This window comes from Pseudopipra pipra, chromosome 6 (assembly GCF_036250125.1).
Source record: "Pseudopipra pipra isolate bDixPip1 chromosome 6, bDixPip1.hap1, whole genome shotgun sequence".
NCBI lineage: Eukaryota > Metazoa > Chordata > Aves > Passeriformes > Pipridae > Pseudopipra > Pseudopipra pipra.
The window spans coordinates 49,815,882-49,838,940 of record NC_087554.1 but is presented as its reverse complement, the minus strand read 5'-3'; the positions used below and the strand labels follow the sequence as shown (position 1 = coordinate 49,838,940).

General features: G+C 44.4%; 1 protein-coding gene across 4 annotated transcripts in view; it reads left to right on the top strand.

The window, feature by feature from the left end:
- Nucleotides 1-23,059, top strand: part of ASB2 (ankyrin repeat and SOCS box containing 2) — a 50,043-nt gene that overhangs the window by 12,159 nt on the left and 14,825 nt on the right. Inside the window, exons 2-7 of one of the 4 annotated variants that reach the window (XM_064659037.1) lie at nt 5,191-5,242; nt 7,825-8,238; nt 14,369-14,633; nt 16,183-16,287; nt 21,481-21,647; nt 22,306-22,461. In XM_064659037.1, coding sequence (XP_064515107.1) covers nt 14,389-14,633; nt 16,183-16,287; nt 21,481-21,647; nt 22,306-22,461 — 673 coding nt within the window. In that variant the 5' untranslated portion in view covers nt 5,191-5,242; nt 7,825-8,238; nt 14,369-14,388. Of the gene's footprint in view, nt 1-5,190; nt 5,243-7,824; nt 8,239-14,368; nt 14,634-16,182; nt 16,288-21,480; nt 21,648-22,305; nt 22,462-23,059 lie in introns of those variants that run through there. The other 3 variants (XM_064659040.1, XM_064659039.1, XM_064659038.1) reach the window with 3 other exon arrangements.

Sequence of the window (23,059 nt, the reverse complement as noted above, 5' to 3'; positions counted from 1 at the left end):
GAGCAGAAACAAACCAATGCTGGGACCAAACATGTGGTATGGATTCTGATTACAAAGATCAGTAATGAGGACAGCACCCTACAGTAACTCCAGTGTTTTCTGGTAAATCTTCCTTTTTTCTCCCCTTAAAAAAAAAAAAAAATTAAAAAAAAAATTGATAACATTATTATGAAACACTCTGTTCGTCTTCATATCCTGAGCAGTGAACCAATTGCCAGAAACATTTCACAGCACTGGTGAAAATTTACACTATCGATCATTTTCTTTGAGATTAAGAGTGTTTTGGCTCTTTTCAGACACAAATGTGCCTCAAGCTCTGGTGCTGCCATGTGCTGCACAGACTGCCCCAGTATGTCTCCTGACACGTTCACTAAGAGCTGCTGACTGCAAAAGTGAAGCCTTGGTGCATGTATCAGGTTTTGGATTTTTTTTCATTGTGTTTTGAAGCTAGCCACAGTTTCCTGTGCAACCTGAAGTCCATGTTTCCAGCATACACCCCAGTGTCATTTCCGTGTGACTCAATGCGTTAAAGGTAGTTTGGTGCCTGCAGCCTGGCTTTCCCCTAGAACCTCACTTACAGTGCCAGCATACATTGAGGAGTGAGGTCTCTGCTCCTGGTGTTCAAACCACTTGTGGGTCTTTGCTGGTACACAGCAAGAGGTTGCCAGAAGTTGAACAACATTAGCACAAGAATGTGCTACTTGCAGCTCTGGGACACGAGGCTTCAAAATGTCACGGAGATAAAGAATTGAGCAAGATTCAAATCTGGGTTCAGCGTTATATGAAAATGGGACTATTGAGGAGTAAATAATCAAAAAATATTTGGAAAGATTGCAAAGTGCCAAGTTTTGAAGATTTAAACCAGTCATCATGAACTGGCAGAATGTCTCTGAGGGAAACGATTTATCCTGATCAAAGTTTCTTGCAAATGCTCCTAAACTACCACTGGGGTTGACCTAAGCTGACCAATGGCCTGATTGATTTTTAGGTGCCAAGCAACAGAAAATAAGATTATATCAGAGGTTAATCCATTATATGTAACAGTGACCACAACTAATGTGACAGACATGATGTACAATTGCAGCAGAGAAAGCAAAATCATTTTCATGAAAAATAGAATGTGCCAACCAAGAAATGACTCAGTCTTTGCAGCGTTTCAAGAAAAATGTCTTTGAAACTGTGCATGCACTAACCTCACTCATATATAGTGTGAATAGTTTGGCACATTATCTTGTCTCACAATCTCAGGTCAAAAGGAAATCACTCGTTAAAGGAAAAAACAGTAAACATGATTTAAGCACTTTTGAAAGGTGTTATGCTGGCATGCCCTCACAGCAAAGTGCTTTTGTATCTGGAGAGCAAGCACAAAGTAGATGGATACATTTCCCTACACTGTCATGGTACTGTACCTTGCTCTCCTCCCAGAGGACTGTCCCACCTAAGGGTGAGATTTTTTTACTGAGGATACCTGGCAGTACCTTCTGTAGCCCATGATATGATTGATCATCCTGCCCCCACACTGAGCCTGCACAGGCTCCCATCAGCTACGAGGCAACTGCCAGGTACCAGCTCCCTCCATTTGGGCTGGACCAGCTTTAGCTTAGTGACCCAGGCTTGTATCGCATTTCTACTGCCTTGAAACGAAACCCTCTCCTTGCTCAGCTGTCACAGGCACTCCATCAGTGCTTGCTCAGCAGCCCCACAAGCTGCCCTGGTGCTCCCAAAGCACCTCAATAACCAGCTGGTTTGCTTGTTACAGCTGTTGGCCCCTCCATTTGATGGTCAGCAGCATTCAGCATTTACTGTCTCATCCTGGTGACCTTCCCTCTGCCAGGCTGTAGCTCCAGGGACACAAGTGGGGCTGGGGACCTGTAAGGATGTTTCCACAGCAAGGAACCATGGGGGCTGCCAGCTCCTCCAGCTGGAGAACTCGATATTGATGGCTATCACCCCCGCATGGCTGAAGTGCCCACAGCCCCACCATCCAAGGCCTGGTGAAAACACCCTGACCTTTCCTTATCAGCAAGGTAGGTCTAGATAAATGCCAAAGGACAGAAGCATGTCAGCAGCTCAAATAGAGAAAATAAATTCTGCTTATTGTTACAGCTCTTGGTGACATCAAGGCAGCTTGGCTGAAGTTCAGCTCTTTACTCCAGCATTCATCTGTGCTGTTGTGCTGTTCTCATCTTATCTGTAAAGGTGTTAAACAGATTTGCTATCTCCCTTTGTGGTTTTGACACTTGTACAACAGGTATGTTTTTCCTGTGTTCAGGTTTTCCCTGGAGCTATTATCTCCAAATACAGCTCAGGAAGCTAATGATGCTTAGTTTGGAGATCTGAGTCTCCCTGATGCAGCCACATTAATTGGTGTTATATAGCCATCTTGTAGCTGAGGAAACCAGGTAGTAGCAAGCTAATTCTTTACTGTGAAAAAAATCTGTTCTCTTCTAGGGTTGGGGTGGGAGCATTAACAGCCATTTGTCTCTGCCCTTAAGGAATCAGAGATCTCTCACTTCAATGGGAAAAAACTCTTTTCACAATTCCACTTTAATTTACTTATTCGAATCGATTTTTAAGATAATCCAAATATCATACTTATGTTACTATGGGACAGTACTTGTTACTTGACACACACAAAAAAAGAGAAAACAGACACAGAAGGATATTTTTTGTCTTCTTGCTTTTAGAGATGTTTCTTCCCACAGTATACTTGTGACTCTTACTATTGCACTGTCTGCTTACCAGCTCAGTAGACAAAGCCCAGAAGTCTGCTGAATTAGGTAAGTGTATGGTTATTTTTAACTGAGTTGAAAATTACTCGTTCGTATGGTATGTCGTGCAACAGATATACACTGGTGTCATGACATTCTGTCCAGACACTTGTCCTAAATTTAGCTCTGAATTTAACCTGAGTTGTAGGGCAAATAATTAAATGTCAGCCCTGCAAAACAAACCTGTTGCTTTGTGATTTGAACGTAAAGGAGGCATAAACCTCTGATCCTCTCTCCTGCATGCTCAGTCAGTGCAAGATAATGAAGCTTCCTCCATGGCAATAGAAAGGACTGCATTTGACAAGGGCTTCAGATATGGTATCTATCACATATGAATTTGACCGCACACAAAACCAGCACTGGGTAAATAGAGATGGTGGTGCAGTGTCCTTTAGCACAGTGTTCTGGTTCCTCCACTGCTCTTGTCTGCACAGCAACCAGCAATGCCCCAGGCCTGGATATCTCATCAGGGTGGTGGGCCAGCATAACGTGACAGGAGTCAATGTGGATGGCAGCTTTTCCCCCTGTTTTGAGTTTCTGAGCCCCATGGCAGTGAACCCACTTCCATTGGGGTTGGTCAGAAGCAACCCCCAGCATCCATCCCAGGCTGGAATCCATCTTTCAGGAGCCCAACCCACCCACGTCTTCCCTGGGCCTGTTCACAGGAAGGCCCTGCTCTGCCTTGCCACTCCACTAGCACCTATCTTAGGTTCACTCCAAGCATATAGAAAGTCGTAATTCCTTGAACTTCCTTGTGTTAAAAGTTATGGACATTTCTGCAAGCTGCGGAATTAAGGTGTTTTGTTTTTCAAGGTCTGTTTATCTGGCATGTAAAGCAAAGACGGATCCATACATAGTAAGCCTGTTGTTCTCATGTCATTGCAGGAAGGAAAGGAGAGCAATGCAATAGGTCTTTTTGCATACAGCAGACACAATAATTAGAAATAAATTAGTCTTAATGGAATTAGAGGGTACCAGAGAAAAGCTTCAAAAGAGACTTTGTTCATAAACTAGCCTAAGGGACCAAATGGAGAGGTAAAAAGCCATTGTATATTTCCAAAGACTGCCTTTAAAAAACTGTGAAAAGGTTGTTTTCCATAAGAATTAATTTCATCTTTCCATCAATGCTGGTTTGGAGTCACTGTTTTTTTCCAGGACCTTTGCTATTCATGGCAGCTTGTGTCTCAGGCTGCTGTTCTCATCCTCCAAGACCCTCAAAGCAATGGGGTTGCAGCAATATCTCTGAATTTTGTGGATTTTTTAAAGGTCAAGGTAAAGGCGAGTCTTTCATCAGAGTTCTTACTAACATACATTATAAAATAAGATAAATGATATTTGCACAGCAAAGAGACCTAAATGATAATGTTTATGATTTCCCTCTTCCTCCAAGGAACATATATTTGTTTATACAGTCTTTGGGTTGTGCTCACTTCATATTAGCATTTCATGTTCCCTCTGACTGATTCTTCTTTCAGTTTGAGTCAGTGGATGTGACCTTATGGTGACATTTGCAGAGAGGTGTGACTGTAGTAGCTGCACACTCTTCCAAAGCTCACTGGCAGGGCTGAGTTATCAGATACCTGAAATGGGGCTTAGGACCCTGGATACTGGCTGTTCCCCTCGGTGCTCATGTCATATTTCCAGAGGAGTGAGGACTTCATTTTGGTTGGATTTGAAAGGGAAAAATATTCTGTGAGGAGCCACTGTGCAGAGATGGAAATTCTACACTGAGTTGAAGACCACTCTGACTCGGGGTGTGTGTCAGCAGCCATTAAAGTGGGATAAATTCCTCATAAAAGGGGAATTATATTTCTAGTAGAGTGATCTCAAAACACCTACATCTTTCCAGCAATGAAGTATTTAGGCAGCAAAGTCAGCAAGGAATAATGTCTATCATATTCATTCCCCCAGGGCATGTGTGACATCCTGCACCTTTTCCCATACAAGTGCCTCTTACTCCTCACCTCTCTTGGGATACTGTGGCCAAAGCAATCATTATTTCTTGCAAAGGAAATTGAAACCATCTTCCCCTGTGGGAGTTTCTATATTCTTGTTATTTGAATGTGGGTTGTGTAGCAGGAGGCACAGGAGAGTTCCCTGTGGTTCTAGTGGTTGCATTTGAACTTTGGGAGTGTCCGATGGAAGCACAACATGACAACACTGAATGCAAAGCTCTGCTTGCTGGAATATGATGGTAAGATATGTGTGCCCTAGCTCTATGCTCTCAGTGAAATATGACACCGTAAACACCTTGCTGCCCTTCTGCAGCAAAAAAGTTCAGCCCAGATCTAAGTAACAAGGGAACAGTTCCATGTAATTGGTGCACGAAGAGGTATGCTGTTCTGAAGCAAAGTATTATAAGGATTTTCTGTCCAGGAACTGTTACTGTCAAAACTAATCAGCATTTTCTTCCTTTCAGAACAGCCACACATCAGCCAAGTGTTTGGATGCAGTTGAGTTAGTCACCATAGGTAGGTACAGTCTATGGAATACAATTTGTGGTAATTTCATGCATTTCATCATGTGATGGCACATCTATGGCAGCTCTGCATACAGAATGGATCGGTAAAAAGCTCACCAGTCCCCTGGGATGCACAAATCAACTCTGTTTTTTCTCAAGCCTCAGCTACCTGATTCAGTTGTGTAGCTTAGTAGAGATGAAGAATACTTAATTCAACTAAAGGAAGAAGAGACCCTGAACAAATCCAAAAACCAAAGAAATGTTAGATGTGCTTTCCTAACCTGACTTCTGCTGGCTGTTTAGAGGAAACATGAAGAATAAAGCTATCTTGCTGTTCATTTTGCCATTCATTTTCACATGGTCATCCTTCTTTTCTTCTCTCAGATTCAAATCTCTTTCACTGTTTGTGAGACCCTAGCTGACTCCCCCATCAGCATGTCAGACATTTCCATGACTCTTATTTAAATATAAAGCACGTGGATCTAATATGCAGTGTCTGAGCTTGAAATTTGTTCCAGAAAATAGTATAAATGTACATATTTATTTTTTCAGGTGACATTTGTAATCTATTGGAATGTCTTGGGGTTAAGCTGAAAATGCAGATCCATAACTTTGCATGCCCCAGGGGAAATATTAGCCAATCTGATGCAATGCTAATAAATCATAATGATTGTTATTATTATGCTTTGGATGTGTTGTAATAAAGACACAGTACGGTTTTATTGGGAAAAAAACCAACCCCCAAATGTATGATTTCATTTCTGTACAGTATTGTTTCTGTAATTAAAATTTCAAACTTCTATGAGGTCTTACTCTGAGGATTTCACAGATACTAATTAAATAAGGCCTTATTCAGCAATCTCTATCCATATAAGTAGTCCTGTTGGCTTCCCATCAGCAAGGAATTTTGGACTGTTCTCTGAAGTTAATGCATTTGATTATTTCCACTTCACTAATGTAGAAAATGATACCCAGAGGAGCTAAATGATTTACTCAAGACAAAAGGGAGAGTTAGTGGTATCTGAAAATAGATCTTCTGAAGCAGAGTCCTGTGCTTTTATTGGAAAACTGTGCATCAGCATTTATAGAAGTTTCAAATATATCAAGGGGGTGCACAGAGCTCTGCAAGGGAGCTGAAGAGTGTGCTTGCTTTGAATGTCATGGGCAACCACCTACAATGTTTATGGCTTACAGGACCTCGAGCCCCAGTATCTTTGTGTTAATCAAACAGTCCATCCTGGAAGACACAGACACCCTTGCCTGTATGAAGTGTGAATCTGCATCACAGTATCAGCATTTTTTCTTCAGTTCAGTGATCAACCAGACCATGACAGGAGCAAGAATTTGGTGAGAGATTGCCAAAAAGCAAGCAGAAGGGTTAAAAGTGGCAGATATTCAGTTTTGGTTTTAAGCCAAGGCTAGTTACAATCTTGAGGTAGTATCAGGGTAAAAAAAGCATTGGGTATTGTTTAAAAGTCACAGAGGGTTGGCTGACATCTTGTCAAGGGCGTAAGAATTTCACACACTTTCAGTGATGACCTCCAGGGCTCCTCTGCCTGTCACAGTAACTGCTGAATGACTCTAACTTTGGACAAAACAACAGCCCCAGCACTAGATATGAGGGACAGACAGCTTTTTGGACAGCAGGGAAGGGAGATGTGACATGTGCCGGCCATCCTCTCATGCTGGAGCACAATGGATTGAGGAGCAAGCATGGAGAGGGAAATCATGCTGGTCCTCAAAGACTCTACAAAAGAAGTAGATGAGTTGGAAGGAATTGCATATTAGTGGATTATATGGTTTGGCTACCTTTTTTCCCTTCAAGATTGTTCTTGCTAAACTTTAAATGGGGGTGTTTATGCGCTGACAGGGTATGTACAGGTAGCCTGAGGCTTCACAAGGTACTCAGAAAGGATTGCAGACCCACTGCAATCTAGGCTTTATTCTCTCTATATGCAACATTTTGCTGTGGCAATCAGTAAAGCAGAAGCTGAAGGAAAAAGCATAGGCATCATTTTGATACTGTATTATAGTTTCCCTTCATTCATTGTGTTAGCTGGACAAACACATGGAAACCTTCCCGAACTGAGCATTATTATCCCAACGTTCCAGCCGATCCAAGTGTCAGTTCTCCTATATGTGCCTACTCTTTTCTTCTAACTCATCCCTGGGTCAGTGCTATCTCACAGAATCTCCTCCTTGGTCAGCTTGTCCTCTTCCAGATGTGGGGAAGGTGGCAATCACTTCCCATTTATGGCCTCAAGGAGTCTGAGAGAGTGTCTGTTGTTCACATTTAGGTGGTACAAGAGCAGTTCTTTTCCACTAGTAAGCTCTTACAAATACTACTTGCAACAGGTTCACAACTGCTTTTGTCATCTTTTGGAATCCTGAAGTCTCCAACTTGCAGCCTTAAAAATATATGAAGAACTCTAAAACATCAGTAAATACCCATGTAATGTTTGGCTGTTTTGTTTAACAAGCATCAGCTAAAAGAAAAGGTAAGGGAGCTCACTTCCCCCCAAGTAAATAAAACTCTCCAGGACAGCATATTTTACTTCAAAATTACATGGCAATTTTTTTTTTCTTCTTTAGGTTCCAGAAACATGTCCATATATGGTTTACTTGTCAGGGACAATAAATAATGATGTAATAGAAAGGTCAACTTTGTGTCATTTAGCTACAGGATGCTCGATGAAGTGAAGTTTGTCAGATAACGCAACAAGGAACAACTTCAGGATCAGTAAAAGTTTCTGCTGTGCATCTTCAAACAGGAAATCTGAGATTCGGAACAACTTATATTTTGGCTTGTATTCGCTGATCATGGGGTGATCCAGAAATAAACTCCAGGCTTCAAAGAGAGTGTGTTTCCAAGCTGTCCTGCAGTTGATCGAAACATCCAGGCAAAGCAGGGAGACAAATACCAGCAAGGATTTTCTGAATTAAGACTTAATCAAGGAGATAACCCATTTCAACAGTATTTTTACCCTTCTATTTCAGAACAAAAAGGTAATGCAAATATGCATGTTTTGAACTTAATTAGTATTTTCAACTTCTCGGTTTACTGTGTCTATGTAAATATTTATTCCTACAACAGTTTGTAACCTAACACCCTAACACAGTCTCGAAAAGTTTTGTGATTTGCTTTTGTTTATTTGGGGGTTTGTTTTTTTCAAATATGCCATAAAACACTCTCTGCTATTAAACAGAACAGTAGCTCTGCCTTTTCCTTATTTTTTTTGAACTTGCAGGTGATGCTTTGTCCCTAGAATATCTTGCTCAGAAATCAGTGCTGTAGCTACAATATACTAAAGTGGAATGTAGCATACAAGGCACAGTGTGAAGGAGAAAAATTACCTTGGCAAATGATTTCTTTAATTTATAAATGTTTAGTTGGTTTGAAAAGAAGCTAATATTGCACTGATTGCTGTGTGAATTAATGTGTTCTGAGAAGAAATAAAATCTTGCAGGTGTATGATTTCCAGTAAAGAAATTGTGCAAAATCATGATTTTGTGGCATTAGAGCATATGCCAGGCTGATAGGTGACCTGTTTTGACAGCTGGGGCTGAACAAGGGGATTTGTTTGCTCAGAGGATTCCTTCGGGAAGCCCGGCTTTGCTCCTTCAGCACTGGGCTAGAACTTGAGCCGTCTGCATAAGCTGTCACTACAAAGAATCCTTGCCTGTTGCTGCAGCCGGACAGCATGAGGTGTCATTCTTCTGATGTCTCAGATCTGCCAGATCTGATGGGCACTGAAATCTTTCTGGTTTTACAAAATCATTTGCTTCCCTGTAGTAGTTATCCAGCATAATATCCTTAGAGAACTGCAAAGATTTATCTGGAAACTGACCTAAAATGCAGCAAAAATATGAGTACTTTGAGAGCTGCAAGTTGATCTGGTTTCCATTGCCCACAGAGGATCTGTCCTGAAAGGTGCCGCAGTAAGAAACGAAGTGGAGGCTTGGTTTGCTGTGAAGACATCCAGCCGTGCTTGCCTTCCCCCATGTGCTCCTTCTGCTTTCAAGAAGTAATGACAAATACGTGGAAAGGCAAACGTATTTGCAAAGGCTGGGGCTTAGTCATTCCTTGCAAAAGACAGAATTATGAAGCTGCTCTTCTCCTCTCTCTTTTGCAGCCTCCAGAGACTTGGTAATGTTTTTAGAAATATGGTTTATCACACCTTGAGCCGTAAATACCAAGGTCCTGTATTGAGTTACCAGCTGACTGGGATAAAAGCGCAAAGGCAGGCAAAGTCTGGCTCTGTTCCCTTAATGACCTTGTCATTCACCTGCCACCCTCCTTTGACAGAAATAAGTAATTCTGCTAATTCTGCTGCCTGGAATCTATTAAGGGAGGACAGGCAGCTCCCCTAAGCTTTTCTTTAAGGAAGTGCTATCAATGGGGACCAGTTGTTTCAGATGCTAATGGTATTGAATTGCACAGTTCTGCATGTTCAAAGCCAGCTGTAATCCTTGTTTATTTATGTTGCATCAGGGATCAGAGGCCCATTCTCCCAAACACTGTATGTTGACAGAGCTTGTCGTCCAACTGTAATAGCAACCTAATTGTGTTTGTCTGTGGCTTTTGCTATCAAGCAGGTGATTACTAGTAGCCACCCTGTGAGTAATACCTTTGGTTTCAGAGATCTGCCAGGTATAGCTGCCCATGAACTCAGGACAGAGCATTGCAGTGTGGCCCTGGCACAGCATTTCATTTCTAACCTTGCCTTCTGGTCACTGGATGCAGCTAAGTTACCCCTGTATAGCACAGGCCTGTTTCCTACATATAAATAATCAAACTCTCTCTGAAATCAGGACAGCAAAATTAAAAATAAGTATCAGACTCTAGGTGGAAATGGTGGTAAGTCTAGATTCCTGAAGATCTTGTCAGACTGAACTACTAAGTGGCAGCACAGAGAGCAGCATCCTAAGATATGTTTCTGCCAAGAGAGATCACTAGTGAAGCCATCCAGACCTGAAGGCAAAGCATTCGCTAAGGAATAATAAGGGCATTTAACCCACAGCTTCAAAAATCAGGTTCTGCTGTCCCAGTAGATGCAATGCTGTGTGCTACCTGCATGTGAGGATGGAATCTTGGGCTGTCAGAGAAATGCAGGGTACAGCCAAACCTTAAAACATCCCCACAAAACCTGAAGTTAGGGTGAACAGTAAACCCAGCATTTAACTTATAAATCTGATTCCAATACTGTAAACCTACGCTAAGCAGGCTTAGGGCAAGAAAATAGATTCAAGCTTCATTTAGAAAGACCACTTTGGCCAGATCTCACTATTCCAAACCGGCTCAAACATTTCTAGCAACAGAGATTTTTTTTTTTTCACACCTTCATTACAGGATGTGGAAAATATTTACCTCACAGCGCATTAGTCTAGTGAGCTTTCATAAGGCTGTGGTTGGCAGTTCACTGATGGCCTCAGATGGGGTAATCTTAGCCCTGCTGTATCAGCTGAGCTAGGGCAGTGCCAGGAACTCACAGGAACACACCAAGCTCAGCCATAGGGAAAGAAGGGTAAACTGAACCAGGTGCTGGTGCTTTTAGCCTCTAGCCAAGGGCATGTGCTCGGCCTGTCATTGCAGCTCAGCTGGCTCACTGTGACTTCTTATAGACATAATTTGGACCAGTGCTGGTGCCCTGTGGTCCTCCAGCTTCAAACGAAAGCATCCCCAGGTGGAAGGTGAAGGTAGTAGCTCTGCTCTGCTCCACTCCACTCAGGGCTGTCACACAGGGAGCTGTAGGGAAAAGGCATGTGTTGTGCCTCCTGCCAAACTCAGTCACACCACACAGGTCAATCTGAGCAAGGGGACACAGGCAGGGGTATGCAAGAATGGTTTCAAGCCCAACTATAACAGTCTCTGTGGGGGTTCAGGGCAGCCAAGGCTGTCTCTGGCTCTCAGTAAGGGCCCAAAAGCTCCTGCAACCCCAGGATATGACCCTCACACCTTCATCATGTTTGAGCAGTTCAATGAGCAGACGTGAAAGCTTTATTTTGAGCCCTACAAAGTTTCTCCCTGCAGGATGAGTCAGTGGCGCGAGCTGCAGCTAACACTGTTGTTTCTGCACTCTGTGGAACTCTTGTCAAAATATTTAGATTAGTGAGGCTCACCAACATGCAGGAAACATTCTCCCTTTGCTCTGCAAGTGGATTGGACCCAGTTAACCCCTACCAAGAATAAGAGGGTGAAATAGGAATGATCCATGCAAACTTAAAATCTCCCTTTCACTCTCTGTGCCTTAACTGTGAAACAAAAGGAGGGAGGGGAAGATGTGCAGAAATGGCTTTTATACCTAGATCCATTGGGAATTTAGTGAGATAGCTAAATCAGTTAGCTCCTCTGTGCCAGGGTGTGGCATCATGTTCGCAGTAGTCTCCTGCACACTCTTCAAAGCCCTGACTGCCCCTGAAAGTACTGCAACACCCAGCTCAGAAGCACAGTGAGGATGGATTCACTGCCTGCCCTACCTCCTGTGGCATAAGGATGCCAGTGATGGGATTGGGCAGGATATTGAGGAGGGATCTGTGTCCCAGGTTGCACTGGTGCAGGTTGCCCTCAAAGAGGAGCAGTTTCATCTCCGTTCTTGCATCCTTCAAAGAGTCACTGTGCATCACCTCCATTAGGAGCTTATGATCAGATCCTGCCCTCTCCACTGACGGCTTTGTTTAGGTCTCTGAGTCACCACTGGGGCCAGGTCTGTACATTAAGGCATTACAGTGCTGGATGCAGTGCTGGATGCTTCAGACAAGCCCTCTGACTCCAGCCCGTGGATTCCACACATCTGCCATTCACCAGCTACTACGTGAGTACCTATGGGCAGCTATGCAAGTGCTGCTCAGCATTTCAGGAGCTGAGAGAGCCAAACAGCAGCAGCAGCTGCTGGAGAAACAAAGTTGTGTCATTGTTCTTGGCCAGACACTCCCTGGAGCACAGCCAAAGACAGGTATTGGAGCAGCTGGGGTGCAGGATGGGCAGCAGCTCCGTACAAGAGCTATGTGTTGCTTGGTGTCTGGGCTTGGATCTTTGGGACAGCAAGGGTCATAGCAGAGCTGAGGCATACCAGCTCCCACTGGAGAAGGGAACTAACTGCAGCCATGAGAGATACGGCTGAAAATGAAAATAAAAAATAAAATAAAAAAATAAACAAAATAAATAAATTTAAAAAAATAAAAACCATCAAAATTTGGCAGCATTGCTTAGAGCCAATTGAAGGTTTTATTTTGGCATTTTTCATAGATGTGAAATACATCCTTTGTTGTTAAACGTCATAATGTCAGCCTGAAATCTGCTGGGCTTCCCTTTACCCTGAAGTGTTCACACTTCTGGGGTGGGCTTGGCTAGTCTGAGGTGGCTATTGATGTGGGAGATACCACCATGTCTGAAGTGAAAACCTTAAATTCAAGATTTTAAGTTACTTATGGCCTAATTCAAGTTCTTGCAATTTCTTCAAACTGTATTAGTTTGTGAGGGGGTGGGTTTTTTTAAATTATGGTTAAAGAAACAAACATGAGGGTCTGGACATGCATAGGTATTGCCCTATTGGGGAGCTACCCATTTGGGGAGCTACCCATTTGGGGAGCTACCATTTCCTCCAGGTCAGGACTGTCTCTGGGCTGTGCACGCAGCAGCAAGGGCTACCATAGCAGGGTACTTTCCTGGTGTGAGGCTTGTGGCATTCTGGACCTGTCTGCCATCAATGTAGGTGCGAGTGCCCAGGAAGCCAGGCTGCCCCAGGCACCTGGTGAGCTGGGGGCAGAGGCCCTGCCTTGCTGGAGAGAGTAGCTGCACAGGGAAGAGAAGCTGATGGCTCCCCTGAGGCTCCTGCTGAGGCAGGTTCCTGCACAGTGGTGCTCATGCTCGTGGCTCTGCCGGGTGGCCCAGATCAGTAGGACCTGAACCTGGGCACAGCCAGGCTGTGTGGAGCTGCAGACCAACCCTGCTGTGGCATCGCTGGGACAGGGACCGGCAGACACAGGGTGGAGTCAGGCAGCTTTTCTGACAACCCTACAGGTGCTCTCAGCCAGCCCCTCACCTCTCTGCACCTGGGGGACATGCCTCCACAGCCCCCCCCTGCTGGGTCCCTGTCCCACCCTGTCATGCTCATGTCCTCCTGGGCAGCTTGTTCCTGTTGCTCCTCATCCCACTGTTCTCCATTATTTTACACAGCTCTCACTCAGTGCTGATAAAAAGTAAACCTATTCCATGTTGGCTGTCATCTTCTGAGGCAAGCTTTTCCTTTTCCTCCCATAAAATAATCCCTTGGCTCTTGAACACTGGTGGCCAGAGTGCTCTTTGGCATCCAAATGAGATCCTGCTAGAGCATTATACCATTCATGCCATTAGTACTTCCCTATCACTGCTGGAAATTCTTCAGTATTTTGGATCATCCTGGCCTTTTTAGTCCATGCTGCATTGGTGGTTCACAGTCATTCTGTGATTGCTGAGTGTGCCCCAGTGTTTCCCCCTTCTCTCATTTCCAGCTCACTCATGACCTTGAACTTTGTTCTGTGAAAAAGCAAAAAATCAGAAGTGAAACACAGCAATGTTGTGTTGCTTTCCTTGCTGAGTGAAACAAAGGCACTTCAAAGCATAGCTTTGCATGTTGCTCGAGAGATCTCCAGATATGGAGGAAAAACTTGCTCAACAGTTTCTTTACACTTCATGGTGGAGAACCTGTCCTTTTAGAAAACCAGCAAAGAGACAAACCTCCTCCCTTAATTTCCTGCAATTAGAGCAAGAAAAAGTCAATAAAAAGAGACATCCATTGGTCTTCTCCTAAATAAAATTCAAAATTGTACCTCTTTAATCTTACGGGGATTTCCTTTACCTATTTTCCCTTGAGATTTGGAAACCAAAAGAAGCAGATAGAAACCTGCCCTGTGTGCAACAGCTCACTTCCTCTTTTTAAAACACCAGTTAAACCAGTTATTTCTGTGTGATAGAAAAAACTTAGTTCATTAAATTTACATGCAGATTTTAGCTGATAACATTCTCTCCCTGGTGGAGGATTTCTGAAGGATTTTCTGGTCAGCCTAATCAAGAGGCAGAGATGATAGTTGAGCACAAGACAGTTGAGTTTCTTTCTTTCATTTTCCAGATTTTGATGATCGCAATTTCTTTTTATAGGAAAGCAAAGAATAATAAAAATGGCTACAACGGCAGCAAATACTCAAAGACAAACAATAGGCTGTGAGGAATACAGTCTGTACAGTAGCCTGAGTGAAGATGAGCTTATAAAGATGGCCATCCAGCAGAGCTTGGAGGAGGACCCCGCAGGTCAGCCAGGTGCCCAGAGCCACCAGAAGTCAATGGTGGCATGTGCTGGTGCGGCGGCCACCCCCAGCCACGCCAGCCCCCACAACCCACCTTACCGCATCTACCCTTGGCAAAGGTAAGTGAGTCCTTGCCCGGGAATGGAAAACAGCCTCCCCTGTCAGACCACGTGCTCTCTAATTAGCTTTGCCAGGCGGCTCCTCCGCAAGCCTGTCATTAGTGTGAAAGCCGGAGTCTGCTATAAATCCAATGAGGTCAACAATTTATGTGTTCACAGCAAAGGAGAATATGCTTGATGTTGTCTGTTTTAAGTAACAAATAAAAGAAAAAAAAGAGGCACAAGCTTTCCTGAGCCACAGAAGCCCTCCCGAGGCTACCTGCTCCTTTCCCCCTCAGGGACACACTATACACCAAGCTTAGGTTTTACCAGAGAGGGAGGACAGCATTTGCTATGGGAAAACATAAGAGAGATGCAAAAAATAAGTATAATGTGAGCTGGCTACCTTTTAGATACTCCAGTTTTTAGAGGATGTGGCTATTTCAGATCAGTCAGATTTCAAACATGCTACTCTCAGCCAAGAACAGCTCCAGATACCAAATTGTGGCACCATCCCCCTCCCCTGCAATGCTGAGCTGTCATCACAGAGACCTGCTGACAGTTTCGAGCACAGGCCATGTTCCCCTTTCATTTTATATAAGGCAGATTTCTCAAGGGAAAAGGGAATAGGTCCCAAAGTCACCTCCAAAACAAGGGAAAATATCCTTTTAAACTAATTTTTCATTTTTTAATAAACTAGGAGTAACCAAAGTTTTGCTCCTCCTTTGTCATAACTCCACCCTCTGATGCCTTGCTCATTAACACCTGTGGTTGTTTGGTTTCCAAGGGTGGGAAACTGGGAACAATTCAGTGATAATTCAATGTAAGCATGTTCATAGCTGTGGAATCAGGATGCAGTATAGCCTGCAATCCTACTCCCCACCAAAGATTGTGGCTTTTCAGTGTCATTACTATGTTCTTAAACTGTCAGCTGTGCTGTGGGGACCCGATGCTGGGGAGAATAAGGGCTTCCCTGGCCATTTGGTCTTGTCCTCCTTGGGTATCCTTTGACAACTGCTATTTTGGCAAAAGGCAGCATTAGCATTTCTGTGCATTAACCTGTCCTGCCCCTGCCTTAGCCCAGCAGAGTTTGACCTCCTACTGGAGGGAAAATCTGTCCAGCTTGTATCACCAGATCTGTAGCACTGCTGAACTCTTCTGCCACCTGGGAGAGCCGAACTGAAATGGAGCTGACACCCAGACACCCTGGGTCCTCCTCTGCACTCATCTCTGACCTGCTTGCGTGGCACTGTGGAGGTGATGAATGTCACCTCACCTTGCCTCATGCCTGCTTCCTGTGCGGTGCTGGTAGGGTTAACCACACTGTTGTCTTATATGGTCATTTGAATCCCCTGACGCTTCCTCAGAGGGCCAAAAATAAACTCGAGCCGAGTGAGCAGCTGAATCCAGTGCAGTGCAAGCCGTGGCCATCTGCTTTTATTCAACGCCCTGACCGGCAGGCTTTCTCGCTCCATTCTGTGGATGTGTGTCTCTCTTTCTGCCTCAGCATGACCTGTTTCTCCTATTCGGAGTATTTTTCCTTATTCCATTCATGTCATCGCCACTCCAGATTGGCGGCCCAGCAGACAGGCCGTGCTCAGCCATCCAGCTCGGGGGCAGCCTGGGGTGTCAGGCGAAGGTACGACAGCAGCCTGTGCAGCACATCCCAGTCCGTGTAAGTGTCTCCCTCTTTCTCTCCTGCTTTACCCCGCAGTCAAAACAAGCCTTGCTACCCACTCTCCCACTAAGACATCACTTCTGGGTGGCAATGGTGTCTGGTTGGGGGAGATGGTGTGCTCATCTGGAGGAGGTCTTGCTGACACCTGCACCACACCCTCACTGCACTCCTGCTCTTCCTTCCAGCCTCCTAGCTGCCCCAGACCATGCCCAGGCTCTCGCAGTTTAGCCACCTCAAAACTCCCTTGTTCCCTTCTCCCTCTTCATCTCTCTTCATCCCTTCAGTGCACATGTCCTGGGATTCTTGGTCAATCAGTAGCTCTGAGGTGACAAGGACAGCAGGGAAGGGGCAAATGCAGTGTGATTTACATAGACTGGCTCACTTATCAACACGGTAGATGAGGCAGGTAGGTGCTGATAGTAATTGCATATTGCATTGGTATTAAGTTCAGGGTTCAACAATGGGGAAGAATGGGGAAAAAAATGTATCACCATATATAAACAAGATAAGAAAGTGCAGTCCTTCAAAGTAAATATTTTATAAATGCTCCCAAGATGCTGTGCCTTTTCCCAGCCATACCTGTGCTGTTCTGCCACACTGAAGAGGGCTTACTTGCCCAAAGAGGAAACTAGCTTGACTGACTCTGATCCTCCTGGCTGAGCTTTGCTGTTGGGAGGGCTGCAAATAAGCTTAGGTGAACAGAGTCTTGGATGAGGAAAGCAGACAGGCAATGCGGTGGCCTAAACTCTGCCACAGTGCCTGAGTGTAGTGGAAATGTCTGGACTGTGACAGGTTTATTACAGCTCTCTGCAGGCAGACTAGATACGTGCACCTGCCCTTAGCTATCAGATGACAAGAGAAAAGTGTTGTAGGCACCACTTCTCTGTATCCTTGCAGAAAAAAATTCCCTGCCCTTTTTATCTACCCAGTTGAAATCTACTTTTTTTTATCTGTGTTACGAGTCTCTCCCTGGATGCCTGGTTGCAGGGACTACTCCTCCAAACTCTTCTTCCTTTCATCCCTCACCCAGCTCTACAATCTTCCTCACTTCCCCCTGCATCCTGGCTGATGCAGGGTCTGTTCCTGGCCCTCTGCTGCCATTGCCCTCCCTGACATTGTGAACATCTCTTTCTGCTGCAGCATGAAGCCTGCCTTATCCCTGTCACCTGCCAGCTCCCCTTGGCCACATTGAAATCACATCCTCTCAGTAGGTGCTCTGCACTCCTTGCATGCCTCTATGATGCTCTGGGTCCAGCAGCAGGGTGGGGTGCAGGCTGTTCTTCTGCATCAAGCAGCTTGACTGAGTTCAGCCCGCAAAAAGGCTGGGATAAGGCTGATAAACCAGCCCTCCTCTTCTGCCAAGTGAAAGCAAAAATATAGCTGGGAAGCCACAGGAGAGCATGATGGCATGATACTTTACCCTAGTCTCAGATCCAGGAAGGGATGATATTTGGCTTCACCTGCGGAAGTGCTGTTACTTCCATGCTGCCTGCATCACTCCAGGCTGTCAGGAAAAGAAAGAGCTTCATGAACTTTTCCATACTCCACTGAACCTCTTCTGCAGCACTCCAAATTGACCTCATCATATATCTCATCTGCAATGAGTATTTATTGTCTTGGCTACTGGCCTTTGAAATGCAGTAATTCTTTTGAGTTGCCTATAAGGTTAAGATTTCATCAGATATTAAGACTTACATCATAGTTTTAATACTTGTTTTTTCTATATCTGATGAAATCCAGGCAGAAGAATATGCTGGGGTTTTATATCAGCCAATTATAAACCAGGCAGAAAACAAGGATTTCACATGGAGATTCATTAAACTTTCTGTTCTGATCTGGAATTTACTTGGCTAAAGCATCTGCAGCCTAGTCCAGTAAACCCCCTCATCTTACTCAGGAATCATTTAAGGTCAAGGAACCCGACAGAAGTTTGCTTCATTCAAGATCTGAGGGCTTAAGCAGAATAGTAACTGATTCTTCACACATTTTTAACCCTACCACAAATCCGAGGTACCCTCCTGCTTTCACTGAGGTCTCAGATAACGTGATTCACCTTGCATTTGCTGTGTGCCAGCCCCATGCACGGCCTCCTGCCGTGGTCCACCTGGCACACAGTAACTCATTATGTGCCGGTAACTCTATCATGTGCCCAAATCCTGAGGTTGCAGTGTACGTGTAACACGAACTTTTGCACAGAACAACAGATGGTTTCAGCAGCCTGGTGCCAGAGGCGTTGAAAGATGAAGATCCCCCACCTCCGCCTCCTCTCCCAGCCAGAGATGCCAATAGTTGCTGTCAGCTGACTTCAACAAAATGCTCAGTTTCTAACACCTGTATAAAAGTTTATTATCTGTACAAAATTAGCAATTTTAGGCTTAGTCCCCAGGGTACTTTAAACAGCCTGGAGATACAGCAGTGTCCCTGAGACCTTAGCCTGGCAGTCATAGGAGGTCAGTTGATTCCTCCTGGGAGGGCTGTGACCAGGGAGACAGCTGCCTGCTGTAGCTGCTATCTTCTCAGGCAAAACGCCTGACCTTGTGTCCCATATCTCTCCCCATTCCAGTCTTGCTATTTTTGTTACTATACTGTTTTGAAATCACTGCTTTCAGCTGTAGAGAAAGAGCAAGAGGCACCAAGCACTTTTTCACCTGGGAAATGGTGTTTTCTCCCATTCTCTGGCATAGGTATTGAGTTCACCTGTTCTACTTCAAGGCCCTGAGTTTATCCTCAGAGAAGCAGCTTGGTGACTTTTCTTTCAAAGCTAATATCAATGTTTATGGCACAGATTAGGTACCTTTGGGCAAACTGAAATTAGTGATGCTGTGTGAGTTTCAGGCTGCTGGTCTGTCCAGCCCCTGCAAGACAATGGAATCCAGTGTTGCTCCTGTAACTCGCACTAAATACAGAGGTTGTACCAGTAATCTGCTTTGTGAGGAGACCTGTGCTAACCTGCCCATATTTTTATGTCTCTGATCTCACTCTATTGTGGTATTTTAGACTTTCATTCTGTCATAACTAGAGTTTAAGGTTGTTCCCATAATCACTACCCTGCATGACCTTTAACACATGCTGTATTCTTACCCTGTCTATGCTAACAGTCTCTCTGAGACACGCACCTGTCTCCCACATCTCTCTGACTTCAGGACTGCAAGTTTTTTTCCATAGAGTTAGTTCAAACCACAAATGCTCCTATGTTCTCATGAACCTCTTGCTCTCTGTCTCTGAAAGTATAGCCCACATTAATTTTTTGCAAGTTCCCATTAGAACCGGAAAAGTGCTTCTTCCTTTACAATGTTAGCTGTCCTAGAGCTTAGTTATTTAGTACATCAAAATAAGAAAGCCGTGGCTGCCTTGTCCCAGCACAGCTCAGCAGGAGCTCGAGCAGATGCCAACACTGGAAGGCACAGCCCAGCATCATGCACAGAGCTGCTGTCCACCACAGGCAGGGGTCCTGTCTGACTTGGCTGTAGAGGACCCACTTCCCAGCTCCCTGCCTCTATCACGCTCCTGGCAGCCTCAGATGAGGTGGAAGGAGGGCAGCAGGCCCTGCTGCAGGCACCGCTGACTGGGGACATGGTGACTGTCAGGCTGTGTTGTGACCCCTGCTCTGTGGGGAGACTCCCAGTAGCTCTCACTGTTGCTCTGCAGAAGGACTCATGTGCCTGGGTCAGCCCTGCTCTGCAACCACTCTTACAGAGCTTGGAGAAATGGGTCACTGCCCGGAGTGTGTGGAATGCATCCTTGGCAGAGGGAAGGCTTGTGAGGGCAAAGTGCACTTGTAGGCTGTTCGTTGTGCCTCATGCTGGGTGGCATGGAGCACACTGTATGCTTTTTGTAGATTTTCACAGTGAGCCTCTTCTTGGAAGTATCAGAACTAGGTAGCACCAAATAAAAGATTACTTACATGTTATTTATATATCCACTGATTCTACACATTTCAATGACTTTGAACTCTGGAGAGACTTTTAAATATTCACTTCCTCCCTGATAGTTTTTCATTCCTTTTAATCCTTGTGTCTAGAAGTTATTTGACCCTGTGGAGCCTGTGAGTGGTTTGTTGGGTTAGAATGGATCAAGTCATGAACCACTTAACAACTAACAACCAGATTTTCAGAAGTGTCCAGCATGTCATATGTCTTAATGAGACACTGGAGACATATTTTTTAAGGTCAATAGTGTTTGAAGTAGTTACTATTTCTGAAAATCTGTTTTTTCAATGCTGAAATAACTATAGCTGTGGATCTCTGTGATGACATGATGAAGGGCAGCTCAGAATTTAATTCAGGTGGGTGTATTTTTTTTCAGCCATCCCTGGATGAAAAAAAGGAGAGCCAAGACAAACACCCTAATGTTCACACGGACCTGAAGGAATGGCCTGAAGTTATGTCAGGGAAGGTTTAGGTTGGATACAAGACAAAGGTTCTTCACCCAGGCAGTGTTTGGGCACTGGAACAGGCTGCCCAGTGAAGTGGTCACAGCACTGAGCCTGACAGAGTTCAAGGAGCATTTGGATGATACTTTCTGGCACATGGTGTGACTCTTGGGGATGGTCCTGTGCAGGTCCAGGAGTTGGACTCGATGATCCTTGTGGGTCCCTTCCAACTCAGTATATTCTGTGATTCTGTGATTATTGGATCAGCTAAATTCTGAAAATGGGTTTGTGTAAGAAAATAGGAAGTATTTTCAAAATACAAGAGTAAGATTTATTGATAATTTTTGCTAAAGGCACCTGCAAATCTGAAAATTTCTTCAGGAGTGAACAGGGGCAATGCTCTTCAAAGTTGATCTTGTTTAAAAGAGCTCATATGGAAGCACCATGCCACATGGGACAGCAAGGTGAAGTAATTATCACAGCCATGGACAATTTGCAGTGTACAGAGCAAGGACAGGGCTAGTATTCCCCAAATCCAGATACTTAAAATAAGTGTTTATGTCAGAGATTAGTTACATCTACACTTTCCTTACTCTCTGAGGAGAGAGATCAGTTCCTCTAGAGAGTGATTATTCTTATTTGCTGAGAATGGTAAAATTAGAGAAATTTTACCTGTGGCAAGACACCTCAGGGCCACAAATACTTGGTATATAGGCTGAAGGGGTTCACTATTTTGGTCAAATGATACAGTAATGTTGCTCCAAAAAGCTTCTCAGTAATGAAGGAAGCAGTAATCAAGTTTTAATCTTGTTTCAAAGAGAACTTGACCCTGTAGTGGCAGCGATCAAGGATGGAGATGAAAAAGCAGTATGCAACATGATGAAATCAGGAAAAAACCTTTCTAAACCTAATAAGGATGGCTGGATACCCCTCCACGAAGCTGCATACTACGGCCAAGTGGGTTGCCTGAGCCTGTTGCAAAAAGGTCAGTGAACTTAAAACTAATTAATTACAAAATGGAGAAGAAGAATACGAATAAACTAAAAGGCAGTATTAGCAGCATCCCAATCCTGGCCTGGGACTGCGTGTGAAACTTTTTTCCAACCTCTCTGACTGTATATTAATTTCATTTTCTCTTGGAAAATAGGTTTCCAAACTGAAGCCTTAAAAGTTAGGATATTTGGGAGAAACTGATATCGGGATAGATCCTGCCAAGCCATGGATTTCTCACACTAAAGCCTTGAAGCTGAGCTCTCTACTATTATGAGCTGCTCAGCTGCCAAAGCTGACAGGAATCACCTCACTTCCCACTGGCTGGAGATCCAACCCATCACCTCTTTGCTGGTGCTTGAAGGCAGTTAACTCTTGTAGTTTGTTTTCAAATTGCTGCTGAAGTTACTCAACAACTTTCTGCATCGCTAGTAGCCATAGCTGAACATTTTAATCTAAACTGGTGACAGATTTAGATACTCAATCTGAATTATAGTAACTTTATAGTATATTCCTAACTTATACTGATCATGGAAAAGGAAAAGAAACAATAAAAACTTACTTGAAACTCCAAGGATTTTGGAAGGTGATGATGCTGTAGATACTTGTGCACTACACGCTGTAATGACTTTGGGCTCACCATTCCTCCACAGCCTACCCCAGCACCATCGACCAACGCACTCTCAATGAGGAGACAGCTCTCTACCTGGCCACCAGCCGGGGCAACCTGGACTGCCTGCTCACCCTGCTGCAGGCTGGGGCTGAGCCCGACATCTCCAACAAGGCCAGAGAAACGCCGCTCTACAAAGGTGTGTAGCTGCTTTTCTAGGGATGCTGAACTCTTCTGGTGCCACCAAGGCAGAAACTCAGCAATTAGCTCCTGTTTTCTACTTCCCTGCAGTAGTCCTCTATCTCCTATGTCTGACCTGTCATGCCATGGCCTTTTTTCTTATCTGTAACAGAAAGAGGATTAGCAGCTGCCCTGCAGGGTGCAAGCTTTGATGTGGTGCTGAGGGTGGGGTGTGAGAGGTTCAGTGGGGCCCTACGCACAGGCTGTCTACGCAATGTCCCAAACTTACAAAAAGCCGAAGAGTACTGGAATATAAATGCTTTTCTAAACAGTAGGATCTAAGTAGATGTTCGATGTGGGAGTACAGTAACTGTAGACATGCCAGTGATTCATATACTGTGTGAGTCAGGCCAAGCTGTGTCCTATGGCGAGGCATAACATTATAAACGATTCAGCGAGGTGGATAAAGTATTTAACGTGGACATATTACTTTGCTGCTAGTTGGAGAGAACACTTTCTTTCTTTAGCAGAATAGCAATAAATCCATGACATCACAAAGATTCATAGAAGGAGATGATCCCTCACACCTTCACGTCAATCTGCCTTTGCTCCTGCCA